General features: G+C 40.6%; 2 protein-coding genes across 6 annotated transcripts in view; one reads left to right on the plus strand and one right to left on the minus strand.

Annotated features, from left to right (window-relative positions):
* The window catches only part of PC (pyruvate carboxylase), a 416,466-nt gene that overhangs the window by 342,539 nt on the left and 58,961 nt on the right, over positions 1-14,966 (plus strand). The window lies entirely within an intron of this gene.
* Positions 1-14,966, minus strand: part of LOC141213746 (leucine-rich repeat and fibronectin type-III domain-containing protein 2-like) — a 51,899-nt gene that overhangs the window by 21,061 nt on the left and 15,872 nt on the right. The window contains exon 3 of one of the 4 annotated variants that reach the window (XR_012283090.1): positions 5,677-7,192. The exons of 1 other annotated variant lie outside the window; for it this stretch is intronic. Coding sequence is in view for 2 of the 3 variants with exons in the window: in XM_073665356.1 (XP_073521457.1) it covers positions 6,409-7,192 (784 nt within the window). In the remaining variant the exon portion in view is untranslated. Of the gene's footprint in view, positions 1-5,501; positions 7,193-14,966 lie in introns of those variants that run through there. 2 more of the 4 variants (XM_073665357.1, XM_073665356.1) reach the window with 2 other exon arrangements.

The raw sequence follows: 14,966 nt of genomic DNA on the forward strand, positions 1-14,966 counted from the left end.
TTAGTCCCTGAATTAGACCGTGTTGATAAATCTGCTTCAATTATGTTTTGTACAGAGAAGAATGGGACGTGGTCTTAAAGAATGTGGGTCAGATTTATCAATGTATTTACTTCAAATATTAACTTCCGACTGAGCACCATTTTTGACGCTCCTGACCCACTTTTTCTGACACGTGCAAATGAATCGGGAACTGTGTTGTAAGCTTTAGAGTTGGGAAGATTTATGAAAAGTTTCCACCACTTTAGTGGCGCAACACCACATCCTATAAATAGAGGAGACTATTCCATAATATACACAGTCAATTTTTATTAAAGGGAATCTTATCAATAGGATTTCATCCCCAAACTCTTTATATGCACATGTAGCTCTTTCAAAGACAAGGCCAGCAATACCTTTACATGACCAGTCCGTTCCTCTGTTACTGAGAAATCAGCTTTTGAATTGATATGCAAATGAGGCTGAAGAGCTATGGTAGATTTGAAGCCTCTGTCACTCCAGCTCTATTCTCCGCTGCCTCCTCCTTGATTGAATTCTCAAGCAGGAGGAGGCGCTGGGTGGGGAATACCGCTGGAGTGACAGATTCTTCAGATCTACCATAGCTCTTCAGCCTCATTTGCGTGTGAATTCAAATTCTGATTTCTCAGTAAGGAAGGAACGGACTGGTCATGTAAAGGTATTGCTGGACTTGTCTTTGAAAGAGCAACATGCGCATATAGTTTGTGGGGGTGAAATTCTATTGACTTCCCTTCAAGCCATGATTATAATATAAAACTAGAATATTAAAACCTAGACATGTGATGAAGGAAAGAAAGTCCGGTTATGCCCCTAGGTAACTATGGTGCTACTAGGTAATTATGGCTTAATACAGATTATTGATTATGTGTACGGTAATTTGTGGAATAGTCTCTATTTATAGGTGATTGTTTGTAGAAGAATCTAGGTATCGGTAGGTACAGTGGGGCTAAAAAGTATTTAGTCAGCCACCAATTGTGCAAATTTTCCCACTTGAAAAGATGAGAGAGGCCTGTAATTGACATCATAGGTCGACCTCAACTATGAGAGACAAAATGAGAAAACAAATCCTGAAAATCACATTGTCTGATTTGGAAAGACATTTTTTTTCAAATTTAGGTGGAAAATAAGTATTTGGGCAATTTCAAACGAGCAAGATTTCTGGCTCTCACAGACCTGTAACTTCTTCTTTAAGAGGCTCCTCTGTCCTCCACTCATTACCTGTAGTACTGGCACCTGTTTGAACTTATCAGTATAAAAGACACCTGTCCACAACCTCAAACAGTCACACTCCAAACTCCACTATGGTGAAGACCAAAGAGCTGTCAAAGGACACCAGAAAAAAAATTGTAGCCCTGCACCAGACTGGGAAGACTGAATCTGCAATAGGCAAGCAGCTTGGTGTGAAGAAATCAACTGTGGAAGCAATAATTAGAAAATGGAAGACATACAAGACCACTGATAATCTCCCTCGATCTGGGGCTCCACAAAGATCTCACCCCGTGGGGTCAAAATAATCTCAAGAACGGTGAGCAAAAATCCCAGAACCACACGGGGGGAATCTAGTGAATGACCTGCAGAGAACTGGGACCAACGTTACACAGGCTACCATCAGTAACACCCTACGCCGCCAGGGACTCCGATCCTGCAGTGCCAGGCGTGTCCCCCTGCTTAAGCCATTACATGTCCGGGCCCGTCTGAAGTTTTCTAGAAAGCATTTGGATGATCCAGAAGAGTATTGGGAGAATGTCATGGTCAGATGAAACCAAAGTAGAACTGTTTGGTAGAAACACAACTCGGCGTGTTTGGAGGATAAAGAATGCTGAGTTGCATCCAAAGAACACCATACCTACTGTAAAGCATGGGGGTGGCAACATCATTCTTTGGCACGGTTTCTCTGCCAAGGGACCAGGACGACTGATCTGTGTACATGAAAGAATGAAGGGGGCCATGTAACGTGAGATTTTGAGTGCAAACCTCCTTCCATCAGCAAGGGCATTAAAGATGAAACGTGGCTGGGTCTTTCAGCATGACAATGACCCCAAGTACACCGGCAGGGCAATGACGGAGTGTCTTCGTAAGAAGCATTTCAAGGTCCTGGAGTGGCCTAGCCAGTCTCCAGATCTAAACTCTATAGAAAACCTTTGGAGGAAGTTGAAAGTCCATGTTGCTCAGTGACAGGCCCAAAACATCACTGCTCTAGAGGAGATCTGCATGGAGGAATGGGCCAACAAACCAGCAACAGTGTGTGCCAACCTTGTGAAGACTTACAGAAAACATTTGACCTCTGTCATTTCCAGCAAAGGATATATAACAAAGTATTGAGATGAACTTTTGTAATTGACCAAATACTTATTTTCCACCAAAATTTGAAAAAAATTTCTTTCCTAATCAGACAATGTGATTTTCAGGATTTGTTTTCTCATTTTGTCTCTCATAGTTGAGGTCGACCTATGATGTCAATTACAGGCCTCGCTCATCTTTTTAAGTGGGAGAACTTGCACAATTGGTGGCTAACGAAATACTTTTTTTCCCCACTGTACTTATTCTGGTCTATGTTGGCTTTATGTAAAATAATACCTGGATTATTAAAAAATATATATCCAAGCTAAGAAATTAAAGGGGTTTTCCATCCCTCAGCACATATTCTTTAATGGGCCCCCTACAGCTCCACTGGCCTACTGGCTGACCAGGTTGGAAGGGTAGTAGAGAGGACCTGGCCATCAGAATGGAGGAATGGGATCAATAGGGGAAATTGGGCTATTTTATATATATTTTATATAGTATAATCCAGCCTTATGGTAAAAGATATAGGTAAAACACCCCTTTAATCAAAAATGTAAAAAAAAAGTTTAAATATTTTAACATTTTCTGAACCATGAAATGTAAGACCTTTGAACCTTTTTCACCCAACAATACCAGCTAAGGTTGTGAAGGGGCGTAGTTTGGGGGCTGTGATTTTATACTTTGATCTGGAAATTATTTATGGTCAATTTATTCATCTTAAATGCTGGTTTGCCACCAGTTTTACCCCAAAATATTGCTCCGGTCCAGGGTAATTTACTTATGTTTCTTATGAGCTGTTTTTTTTTTGCAGAATTGTGCAAAAAAGGCCACCACTAACCTACAATGGGATATAGGACTTTACTGTATATTCCTTTTATAGAAACCCTTACAGAAGGAAGAATACAGCAAACGATCACTGCAAAGCTCAGGGGGTAGCGGTCCTAAGGGCTCATTCACACATCAGTGGTTTTCTCATATGAGAAAATCGGACCAAGTCTCATCATTGATTTTTTTTTTTTTTATTTGTCAAGGTGTCATCAGAGTTTGGTCTGAATTTCGTCTCACATTTTTTTCCCAGACGAGAAAAAAACAAAAAAAAAGTTTCTCTATTTTTTCCTATCTAGGCATCCCGGTGCTATCCGTGAAAAACACAGAGGACACGTACACATAAAAACGGACGTGTGAATGAGCCCTAAGTGAGCTCGAAGGCAGGCAGTATACGGTCTACTGTTTTTTTCTCATCAAACCTCCTGGAGCCGGTCAGACAATTGACCTTCACTGACACCGCTGGCATTCATCGGGCTGGTATACTACTAGTCCATTAAATTTTTGTTTCATCTTTACCGGCCCTCAATAGTCAGTTGTCAACCCTAATTGTTTACTAGACGTGTTTAGGTTCTCAAAATATTAGAAAATGTTTAATTGAAAGATGACCTGAATTTGCTCGAATATGGTAACCATACTATAACTGAATATAGGGAACACACCGCTGATACAGTATACAGTAGAGCGTTCACGAACACTAATTTAATTTTTCAAATTTTTTTTGTTATAATCTTAGTTTTGTTAATTTCCTGTATTTTTTTTTTTTTTTTACTTTTAATTGACTTTTTGGCTGAAATTTGGCTTCTCGCTTTAGCTCCCTGCAGGGTTTAATAATGAAAGTCTTCCTCATGAGCTAGTAGGTGAACTTTTAACTGCTTTGTAGGACGTATGGACATTTAAAGATCTCCAAAAAGCCATTCAAATAAATCACATTGTACAACAGAGGCAGCGTCTGCTGAAAAACCGATCATTCTCAATATCGCGAAGACAAGGTACAACTGAACACCGAAATTTACAGCATAGCCGAAGCCAATCGACAAGATGAGTATAGATTGAACTTGCATCTGAAGCATACGCATGTACTGTATAGTGTAAAGGAGCGCTCGGATGTATCCGGACAAGGAAACATGGAGAAAACATTCTGATTCACCTCCTCAGAAAACGCTCTTTTTTTATACTTGTATGTTTGTACATAAATTAAGTAAATTTAATAAAAAACAAAAAAGTTACGTAGTAATGGGTAATGGTCAAAGCACAAAATCAACTTTAAATTCACCCTGCAGATGGGTGGAACCCTGCTCAATGTTAAACACAGGCTCGGACTGGCCCACAGGAGAACAGGAGAATCCTCCGGTAGGCCGCCCCTGTGAAGGATTCACAATTTGCAGAAATAGGTATCATCTAATCATTCACTAAACAATCTAGCCAAGGTTAATATTACATAGAAGCAAAAGTAAATGTGTGTTCTAGATTCAGGTTATTTTTGCATGTAGCTGTACAGTGGACCCCAAGAATCAATGTTACTGGTGGACCTTTGCCAACCCAGTCTGACACTGGTTTGGAGACACCAGTGTCCATCTTCCAATATCCAGATCACAAACAGCAGCCAGTAACCCTGAATTTCCAACAGTTTTAAAGTTCTGCACTCCCAAGATCGATCAATTTGAAAAGCGCTTGAAAAAATCACAGTAGTGAAGAACCGCTATACAGGTGGGCAATTAGCCCCAGAGCTTTTATTGTACTAACAAAATTCAAAGAAAAACAAGCAATGGAGAGGTGTCTTGCACTTTAAAAGGACGATCTATTGCAATCTAGCCCAACTCGAGTTTCGCCAGCTCAGCTTCTTCAGGGGCATGCAGTCATACTGTTAGAAGTTCAGATTTGCTGGTCGCTGTTCATGATCTAGATATTGGGAGAAGGACACTGATGTTTCCAAATGGGTAGCGTTTAACATCAAACTGGTTTCTACCTACCTGCTTGGTGCTTCTAAAACAATACTGTTAGAGTAACTAAACATTTTTTTTTATTAATATTTTGTCAAGCATGGAGAGTTATGAAACTGTGAAAATCACTTTATATGGAAATTTGTCTTCATTGATTCATGAATTAAAAATGTACATGTAGCTGGCTTCCAAACCCTGGCTTCCCCGCAAACTCTTTCCTGCCTTCAGCTGCATTGACATCAGAGCGTACTCACTTGGAGTACAGATGATGGCAGTGAAAAGGTCAGCTCAGCACCTGAGCCTCCCTAATCTGAGGAAATGCTCATATGTTGCTTTTCTATGGAATGGGACTTGGAAAAAGAAAAGAAAAAGAAAAGCATGGTAAGCTCAAAGAACAAAAAAAATGTAGATTCTCTAACTCACCGGCCTCAGTTCAAGACGCTCGCACATTTTTCCTTTGATTTTTATTTTTATTGGCAAATGATAAAAAAAAAATTCCAATGAGTAAAGATATTTGTATATTTGTATCTGAACTTGAACTTTTAAAGTGCCGCAGTCATTTTTAACTCACCGTGTAGGACATTTTGCGTTTATGGAAACGTAAACTTGCCTGTAAATCAGGAGAAAGCAGAAGATTTAATGGCAAAAATTAGGACAAGGTTCCACTTTGGATCCATTACAATGCATTATGCCAAGCATGGGGTGTACACATGGAGATCCATTGCCCGATGACTTGAGTAGAACTAGATTGGTTCTGTCCGAGCCACTTGTTGAGCAACGTAACAGAAATTAATGTTCTAGCTTATTATGGTAAATTATATATTCCATGGCTTTGTGGACCCATCTGGTCAATATTCACTCAGATCTGTATGTCGAGAAGGTGGTGATAACTTTCTGGATCTGCACGTACTGGAGAAAGTCTTGACACCTTGGTCTTGTCATCTGTTGGCTTGTTTGGTGGCATTGAACCTTGCTATTTTATAGACGTTTCACTTTTGCGTGTATTCCGCGAACTTTGGCAGATTGCTTGCCCTATATATCCAACGATATAATCACCAGGTGCCACCACATCCACAGAAGACTCCACGATTTCCAACCATAAACAAATAAAGTATTCCCTTTTAGGTCTGCAAAATTTTTAGTTTTCCGTAATGTGGTAGATCTCGGAAATCTAATTAGATGTTTAGTGCTTTTTTTTTTTTTTTTTTTGCCGATAAGGAATGAGGCTTGTTCATGGCTCATTATCGACGTGTTTTATGGTGCTTTTTCACCAATATGAGTCTTTGTGCTTCCTCTAAACGAAGAGGTGGTTGATGTAACTGTTAGGTAATAGCGGTGTGCACTACACAACACTTTCCTCCAGCTCATCTGAGCCAGTGAACAACATTGGTTTTCCCTTGGGTAACTCCGTCCCGCATTGTGAAAGCATGCCATGCACAGATTGGCTCCTCTTTGTCCATATAACACTCAGTCGCTTGGCGTAGCTGTAACAAGTGGTGGTCGCCATTTCCCCCATGTCCACAGAACAGCTTCTTTTCGTTTTTGGAAAACCAAAACCTGTGCCTTCTTCAGGACTTGATCCACAATGTGGTCCTTCGTGATCTGACGCCTTCATGGTTTTATCCTCTGCTTTTTCCGATCCCTCTCTGTGCCTCGCCTTTCTACGTTGAGGTTTAACTCCATGGACAATCCTTCCCGAATCCTCTTTATAGGTCGCCTGGGAACAACTAGCTTTGGCAGAGTCGTTCATTCTGCTCTGTAGAAGCATGCCGTTGGGCGTTAACTGGTTTCCATTGGTTTGGGAGTAAACGTTGGTTACTTTTGGAATGTCTGAATGGGCAGTACTACATACCTTGTATTTTACCATCATGACCACCGTGAAGACCAACAGCGTCACAACAATGACTCCTCCAATGATGATGGTTAAAGTGCCTCCCAAAAAATGAGCATGCAGTGACCGACAGTCGGGGTATGCCTCTCCGGTAGAAAACTGGACACAGCCCAAGGATTTGGTTGCAGCCAGTGAGGTTGCAACATCGTCAAAAATGGCCAAAATGCAAAGGTCATAATCTACTCCTGAAACGAGGTGCTTCAAGGTAAAGTGCTTGGTTGTTGATGGCAGAATCCTGAAAAGGAAAAAAAAAAATACTTAAATTTTTTTTTTTGCTAAGAGTTTTATGTTCAAAAAAATCCCACTTGGTCTTTGAATATATGAAGTGTTTGAAAAGTTGTTAGTCTGTTCAAAACTTAGTACAGTGAAAGAAAAATACAAAAATTTGAGAGTCCTCGGTGGTTGATACCTTTTAAGATGGTATTAAATAGTAAGCTTTCGAGACTACTCAGGTCTCTTCATCAGTAATGGAATCCATGCCTGATGAAGAGACCCTAGTAGTCTTGAAGGCTTGCAGTTTGTTACCTTTTAATGGCTAACTGAAAAGATGGTATCAACCCCTGAGGACTCTCAAATTGTAATATTTTTCTATCTACTGGCTAACACGGTACAAAGATATATATTTTTCCTGTACAGTGAAAGATGCATTTTAGTGTTAAAAAAAAAAATCTTAAAGGGGTTCTCCTGGCATCTAGTATTGATGGCTTATCGCGATCAGATCCTTGGGGGCCGACATCTAGCACAATTACTGATCTGATCTTATTAGCTCCGGCGTCCAGATGTGACCAGCCCTATTCAATGTGTAGATGCCGCTACCGAAGCTAATGTCATCTGATCGGTGGGGGTGCCGGCTGTCTTATATGGACAATCCCTTCAAAAATTCTATTCTTTCTGACCATAATTTCCATCTTACAATAAATATGCTTACAAGAAAGCAAAAGGGGGTTGTCCACTACTGGACAACCCCTGCACATCATCACGGGTCTGCTGTAGCCAATCAGGAGCTGCTGAACAACTGCAGCCTTCACCATTTCGTCAGTGTGGACGTACGCTCTGGCGGAATATTGATGAGCTACAGTTGAGTAGCGGCCGCTGATTGGCTGCAGCTAAACCGTGACAATGTCACATGACCTGCCAGACGTTTCATGGATCGGGGCCGCTGCGGGAGGGGAGTATCTACTGTTTTTCTTTAAAATGGGGTCCTGAAGTCATTAAGCAGGGGTTGTCCCAGTAGTGGAAAAACCCTTTAAAAAATACACTAGGATTTACTCTGCAGTTCAGAGAGAACACTAGGAATGAATGGGGAAAGAAGTCTATTGGGAGGAACCTGTTAGTCAAGTTGAGCTGGGGTGGGGAGAATCAAGCCGAAAACCCGCCCCCTTGACTATTCTACTTGCTCCCCTTTTATATTTTTAAATTATATTTTCTCTGAAACCCTTTTCATCAGGCATCCTGAGTCACCGGACAGGTTTCCTGTGGTTTATTCCATCATGGATATTTTATGTCTGATTAGCAGTGGTGGGTGAATGGGAGATATGGAAACATTAGCATATCTGAGGGTTCTCAGTGGTTGGACATCAATCAGTCAGACATTTATGGTGCATCTTTCACTAATGCAAAACCGCCTGTTTCTTTACCTTCTATTAACTATAGTGAGAGCATCTGCACATGCAAATCTCTTCCTGCTGGCAAAGGGGGACTACCACTCCCATTCTCCATATTGAACTAATCTCAGTGGCTCATATGCTTGCATAACAAGAATGAATGATCAGTGAATTGTGGGCAGACAGAGGCTTGGGTAGATTCAAAATGTTCAAGATACCACACCAATCTTTGAGCAAGATTGGCATTGTCTCAAAGAAAAGAATAGACCATTTTTTCTATTCTTCGACAATGCTTTAAGGGATATAGACACCTTTTGGGGAGTGTTTTTTTTTCTTGGCAGTTTAATGCATGTACTTTTGCACTTGTAATAGTTTTTTGCAATTGTGTTCAATTAAAAAATGTACCATTTGGCTCTTGAGTCTGTTTTATTTTTTCAGTACATTCTGCAGAATGATTATACTGAGAATCAGTCAGTGAGCTTATTCTGATAGACTTTGTAACTGTTTTATCTGTTTGTTTCTTAGCTTCCTCCTGCCACAGTCCTCAAAGTTTAGCTGAACTTTGGTGGTGTTTATAAATCATCTGCTCAGAAAAAAGGTAGATAACAATTACACGTCCTCAATCAGAATCAGCTCACTGAAAGATTCTCAGTTAAAGTATTGCTCTCACAATCACATTATTTTTCACAAAGCACAGTAATTTCATTGCCTGCTGCGGAGAGATTATTTAAGTGAAAATGCAAATGTCTCTTCTCTTGATGCATATGTAAAAGGATTATCTTTTGCCACATGCGTCAACAAAGCAGAATTTGCAGTTTCACATCACTGATCTGCTCTCCGCTGCATTCTTCTTACAACCTCTGCTGTAGAGGAGTGAAGGATAGTTGAACTCTGCTAGAAACCAGCTGACAATGATGTAAAAATACAGCGGAAACTATACTGATGTAGATGGCAGAAGATAAAATTGGCCTGGCAGAGTACTGTACAGGAGCATACAGTGTATTCCAAATATTTACTGTCAGAAATTAAGGCAGGAAACCAACGGAGAGTTATCGCACTGCCCAGCTAGTCTGCACTGGAGAACCCTCACATTGCGCAATGTGAGGGTTCTGTGGTGCCGACTAGATGGGCACGGACTCACTCAGTGCAGGTGTAGTGAGCGAGGCCGGACACAGTCTAGTTGGAATGTAGCCGGAAGTATGCATATCGCATACTCGCTATTACATGACCACCCGTTTCTGGCACTGATGAATCTTCACAGCGTACGCGATGTTAGGATTCACAAGTCTGCAGTCACATAGTAATTGGAGACTTGTAGTTTGACCGGAGAACCCCTTTAAGTCAGATAATTTTGTAGCCCAGTCATTCAGACTGCATATGTTTAGACTAAAGTAGTTGTTGCCTAAGTACAGGATTAGGTAATTACTCTATGAAGACCAATCCACCTATAAGACATTGAAAAAATGTTCAGAGAAGAACTGCCAGAATGGTGAGCGGACAGCAAACTATGTCCTACAATGAACGGTTAAAGGATCTGGGAATGTTTAGCTTGCAAAAAAGAAGGCTAAGAAGAGACTTAATAGCTGTCTAGAAATACTTGAAAGGATGTCAGTGTAGAGGGATCATCCTTATTCTAATCTGCACATGGAAACACAAGAAGCAATGGGATGAAACTGAAAGGGAGAAGATACAGATTAGATATTAGAAAAAACTTTTTGACAGTGAGGGTGATCAATGAGTGGAACAGGCGGCCACGAGAGGTGGTGAGTTCTCCTTTAATGGAAGTCTTCGAACAGAGGCTGGACAGACATCTGTCATGCACAGTGTAGGAAAGACAAAGTGCAACACGAAGGGATGAGGGGAATGGAGCCCAGACAGTAGGGGAAGGGGGATTGAAGAACTCCTAGGCTGAGCTGATATCACCCGGTATTTGCAATGCCAAATGAAGTGACCTTCTGCAGCCAGCTGCAGAGCAGCTGTCTGTTACATCTGACACACCCGTGACATGGACACGATGACCCCGGAGGTCCCTTCCAACTCAAACATTCTATGATTCTATGCCCTGCAAGGGGAGTATCATCATGTATCTAAGTGTTAGCAAAATTCCCGCTCTCTAAATGTAGCACTAACATTATTTTTATGTGTATAGTTTGTCCCATTATCACCAGAAAATATTTCACAGCGTACTCATTCATTGTTCCATTATTGCACCGGGTTCATTCCATCACCTTGACTTAAGACCATTGATCACGCTGTAAAACAAGTCTTCGGAGATTTATGTGCGCCGTTATTGCTCTTTGCAAATGACAGATATTAGTTTGCAGCATTGTTGGGCTGTGTGTATCGTTTTCCTTTCAATCTATACTAATCACTGCATTTCATCTCTGCGTACAGGAGTCTGTTGGGTCTCGTCATTTGGTAATCTTTAGGGAAACGGCTGTTACTGGCAGAATTCTATTCTATCTCTCCCACGAGCGGTAGAATATGGCTTCATTATCCCCTGGAGACTGTAGCGCTGACATTAGATCTGTGTGACTGATGCAATCAAAATCGAACCCAATATTGGAAGACGGACTCATCGGATGAAATGCGGAGATGTAGATGTCTGACGTTTGCCTCCCGTCTAATGGAATCCATTGGGAATGCATACAGGAGCTGATTAATATTCATACTTCCCTGTATAAAGTTAGGGGTTTGTGTGTTTAGGGAGCGAGCCTACAATGACTAACCATTAATTATAGCTCACCGCCAGCATGTAGAGTCAGTAATGGGAAGATCTGAGACCCCCCGCAATATTCTGTATCCACAGAGCCCAAAAATGTTTGTGATTAGACAAGATATCGCTCCTCTTTTACTCTTGATCATCATTTTTTAGGCATTTATTGTGTGGTGTGAGTAAACATGACTTTTACTTAAAAGAGTAACTCTCATTTCTTATTTTATAAATCAATAGTACACATGAAAGGAAGCAACTTTGTAATATATCTTATCAGACAAATCTGCTTCTTTCTCCCCCTGGACTGATCTTTTACTGTCATCTAATGGGTAAAATCTGTATTTAGACAGATTTTCCCATTACGGAGACAGGAGATGACAGTTGGTGCTTTTAATGTCCTACAGAGGAGGCAGACACAGTGCTTAAATCATAACCTTAGTTTTAATCTTTCTTTTCATAAATCAATCGTACAATAAGCAACTTTGTAATGCGTCTTATCCGAGAATTTTGCTACTTTTAACTCTTGGACTGATCTTTCAATCTCGATGAAATCTGTATTCATTGAAGACAGGTTTTTATCAGTACTGAGATTGGAAATGACAGTTGGTGCTCATAAAGTACTATGGACAGGGGAGGAGCTAGAGGTAGACACACCTTCTACTGCAAGTTCTACTGAATTGACAGTTGGTGCTCATAAAGTACTATGGAGAGGGGAGGAGCTAGAGGTAGACACACCTTCTACTGAAAGTTCTACTGAAATGACAGTTGCTCGTAAAGTACTATGGAGAGGGGAGGAACTAGAGGTAGACACCTTCTACTGCAAGTTCTACTGGAATAACAGTTGGTGCTCATAAAGTACTATGGAGAGGGGAGGAGCTAGAGGTAGACACACCTTCTACTGCAAGTTCTACTGACATGACAGTTGGTGCTCATAAAGTACTATGGAGAGGGGAGGAGCTAGAGGTAGACACACCTTCTACTGCAAGTTCTACTGAAATGACTTACAGTTCTCCATAGAACCTTATGAGCACTAACTGTCATCTCCTATCTCCGCAATGAGACTGATTTTTCCTTTGAATTTAGGATATTCAAAATAAAAGATCAGTCCAGGAGCGGAAAAAAAGCTAATTTTTCCAATAAGCTATATTAAAAAGTTTCTTAATTCCACACGTGATATTGATTTCTAAAAATGAAAACTCTAAATGCCGATTACTCTTCAAAGAATTGTCGGCAAATTTTTTTCAGCAATTTTTTTTTAATTATGTATGAAATGAAAGTGTATTAAACTACTTAGCAATCGGCTGCAGATTCCAGTGCTGATCCAATCCTCTTCTAGCCCACATGACCTGAAAGCAGACCAGCTGGGCCACACAGGGGGTTAGTGTGGACCAGTAGTCGTTTTCTCAATGCAAATCTATGGTGACGCGTTTTGGGTCTCAAGGACTTGGCTGGAAATGCAACACCGCTCCACATATGTGAGCCGTTTAAGCCGAAGAGCGCTTACATGGGCCAGAAGAGGACCACAGCGACGCCGGGAAAGGGGACAGGCGACGATTGGTAATTATTTTAATATACTTATACTTCATTGCATACGTAATTGGGAGGGTTTTTGTTAAAAACGCGGAGACTTCTTTCATAGAGAGAAAGACACTAATAGCAGCTATTCTCCACCCAACTAGCTTAGAGACGACTGAAAGTTAGGGCCTGCAGATAAGAAAATTGTTGAAAAAAATGTAGGCTACAGGTCATGTAGACATGGATGCTTTAATAAGTACTAGCCCTGCAAAACAGGAGTTTCTGCATGCGTTATACGTTAACCATCATACAGGTACAGCCAAGAACATAGTTCACACATTTTTAAAGAACCCTTAACCTCCGTAACAAAAACACGCCATGTTGAGATGGTACTTATTTTTATAGTGGCAAATTAGGTACTTTTTCATAGGACAAGATTTGGGGACAACTTCACAACAAAGGGAATAGCGAGACTAGGTCCATAAGGAATATTAGCAGCCCACGCAGGCCTATAAGTGACCGGACCCGATCTCAGGACTGTTGGCTTATTGGACCAGAACTCTGTTACCATAGGTCAGTGGAAGTGATCAGACCTGATCTTTTGGTTTGATGGCCACACTATTGATACTTTTGACATTGTAACTGCCACGTATTGTGTTCCTGTTACTAGAAGAGAAGGTCCACTGACCGGACAAAGTAACGGGTACTCTAGTATTTTCATGTTTGTATGTTTACTAGTGGCAATCTCTTTGATTAACAATATTAAGTAAAAGTTATGTTATTTCTGACCATATTTGAACTTCTTTTGGACTAACAGACACACTATTTGATTGAAGGTGATTACAATGATCCAAACATTTTCCGAGGTGTTTGGAAATTCATTGTTGAATTGAGACTTAGCTCCGTTATAGAGGAATATATCTGTTCCAAAAAGTTTATTTTTTGGACTATCCTATCCTATGCTAGGTTTTCATCGGCAATGGAGTGTCTATTCTACCAGAATAAATGGCACTGAATGCTGCTCTGTTTTTTCCCGGTAAAGAGATGGACCCTTTAATGACGACCTGACCTCTCCATTTAAGTCGTGTCCTTTTGATGCTGATGGCGTCCGTCATGTATCCGATCCCTCCCTGCCATGAGTTCCTCTATTCTGTACCTAATACGAAACTCAATAACCAAAATCTGAACTCTGGCGTAAAACCCAACAATAGTAGTGAGATGGCACTGATATAAATCTACTTCGTCTGTTTGATCTCGCTATACCCCCCTGAGGAAGCGAGATCAAACACGCGAAACACTCATTTGGGAACATGTTCTATGGCAACTGTGCATAGTACATCTCAATGAATAAAGGCAAGCTTGCCGTATACATATGAATGGGTACATGTATTATTTTGTATATGGGTAATGGAGATATTGACTACTACTGTATCTACTACTTGAAATGTTATATTTCTGATATCCATTGTACCTATCCTACTTGGTTTCCTATGTTCTGTTTTTTTGTCATCTTATGTTTTTTGGGGGTTTACTAAATATTTTATACATATAAATTTAATAAAAAGTACATTTTATAGCAAAAAGTATTTTTTGCTTAAAATCTCCTATTCAGTTTAGTCCTTACCTACCGAACTTCTCCATAGTCCTATAAAGACAGTTGTCCTCCTCTAGCCATTCTTCCCCATACAGAAGACACCTATAACTTCTTGCTATAACCATTTACCTGCCTTCTTATAGTTTATCCCCAAGAATCTTTTTGATTAGCAATCTAGACTCATTCTACAAATGGCAAAGATGCCTCTTGCGTCCATGGCCAGCGGGGGCAGATTATCGCCTTTTCCTTTCCAGTGGAGGGTTTAAGGGGCTATTATTCCATGTAGCGTGTCCCCCATATTATCTCTGTATGGGAATAAAGCTGTCACTTTAATACACTGGATGTTTGCTTCCATGCTCTCGCGTGTGATAATCTCACAATTTAATAGCTGCCGGACTGGTGTATTGTAGAAAGCAGATGGTACCATCATTTGATATCATTAGAGGGCATGGCTTCAGTGTTCGGGAAAAATGTGCATTCCTTTGTATTTTCCCCAGTTGCACATTTGTCACATTGAATGGTTTCTGATCTTTAAATGGATTTTTCCACTGCAAGCATATTTGCCATATTGATTGGCTAT

This window comes from Phyllobates terribilis, unplaced genomic scaffold, assembly GCF_046119375.1.
Source record: "Phyllobates terribilis strain yellow unplaced genomic scaffold, ASM4611937v1 Scaffold_211__1_contigs__length_3443825, whole genome shotgun sequence".
In the NCBI taxonomy this organism is placed as follows: Eukaryota; Metazoa; Chordata; class Amphibia; order Anura; family Dendrobatidae; genus Phyllobates; species Phyllobates terribilis.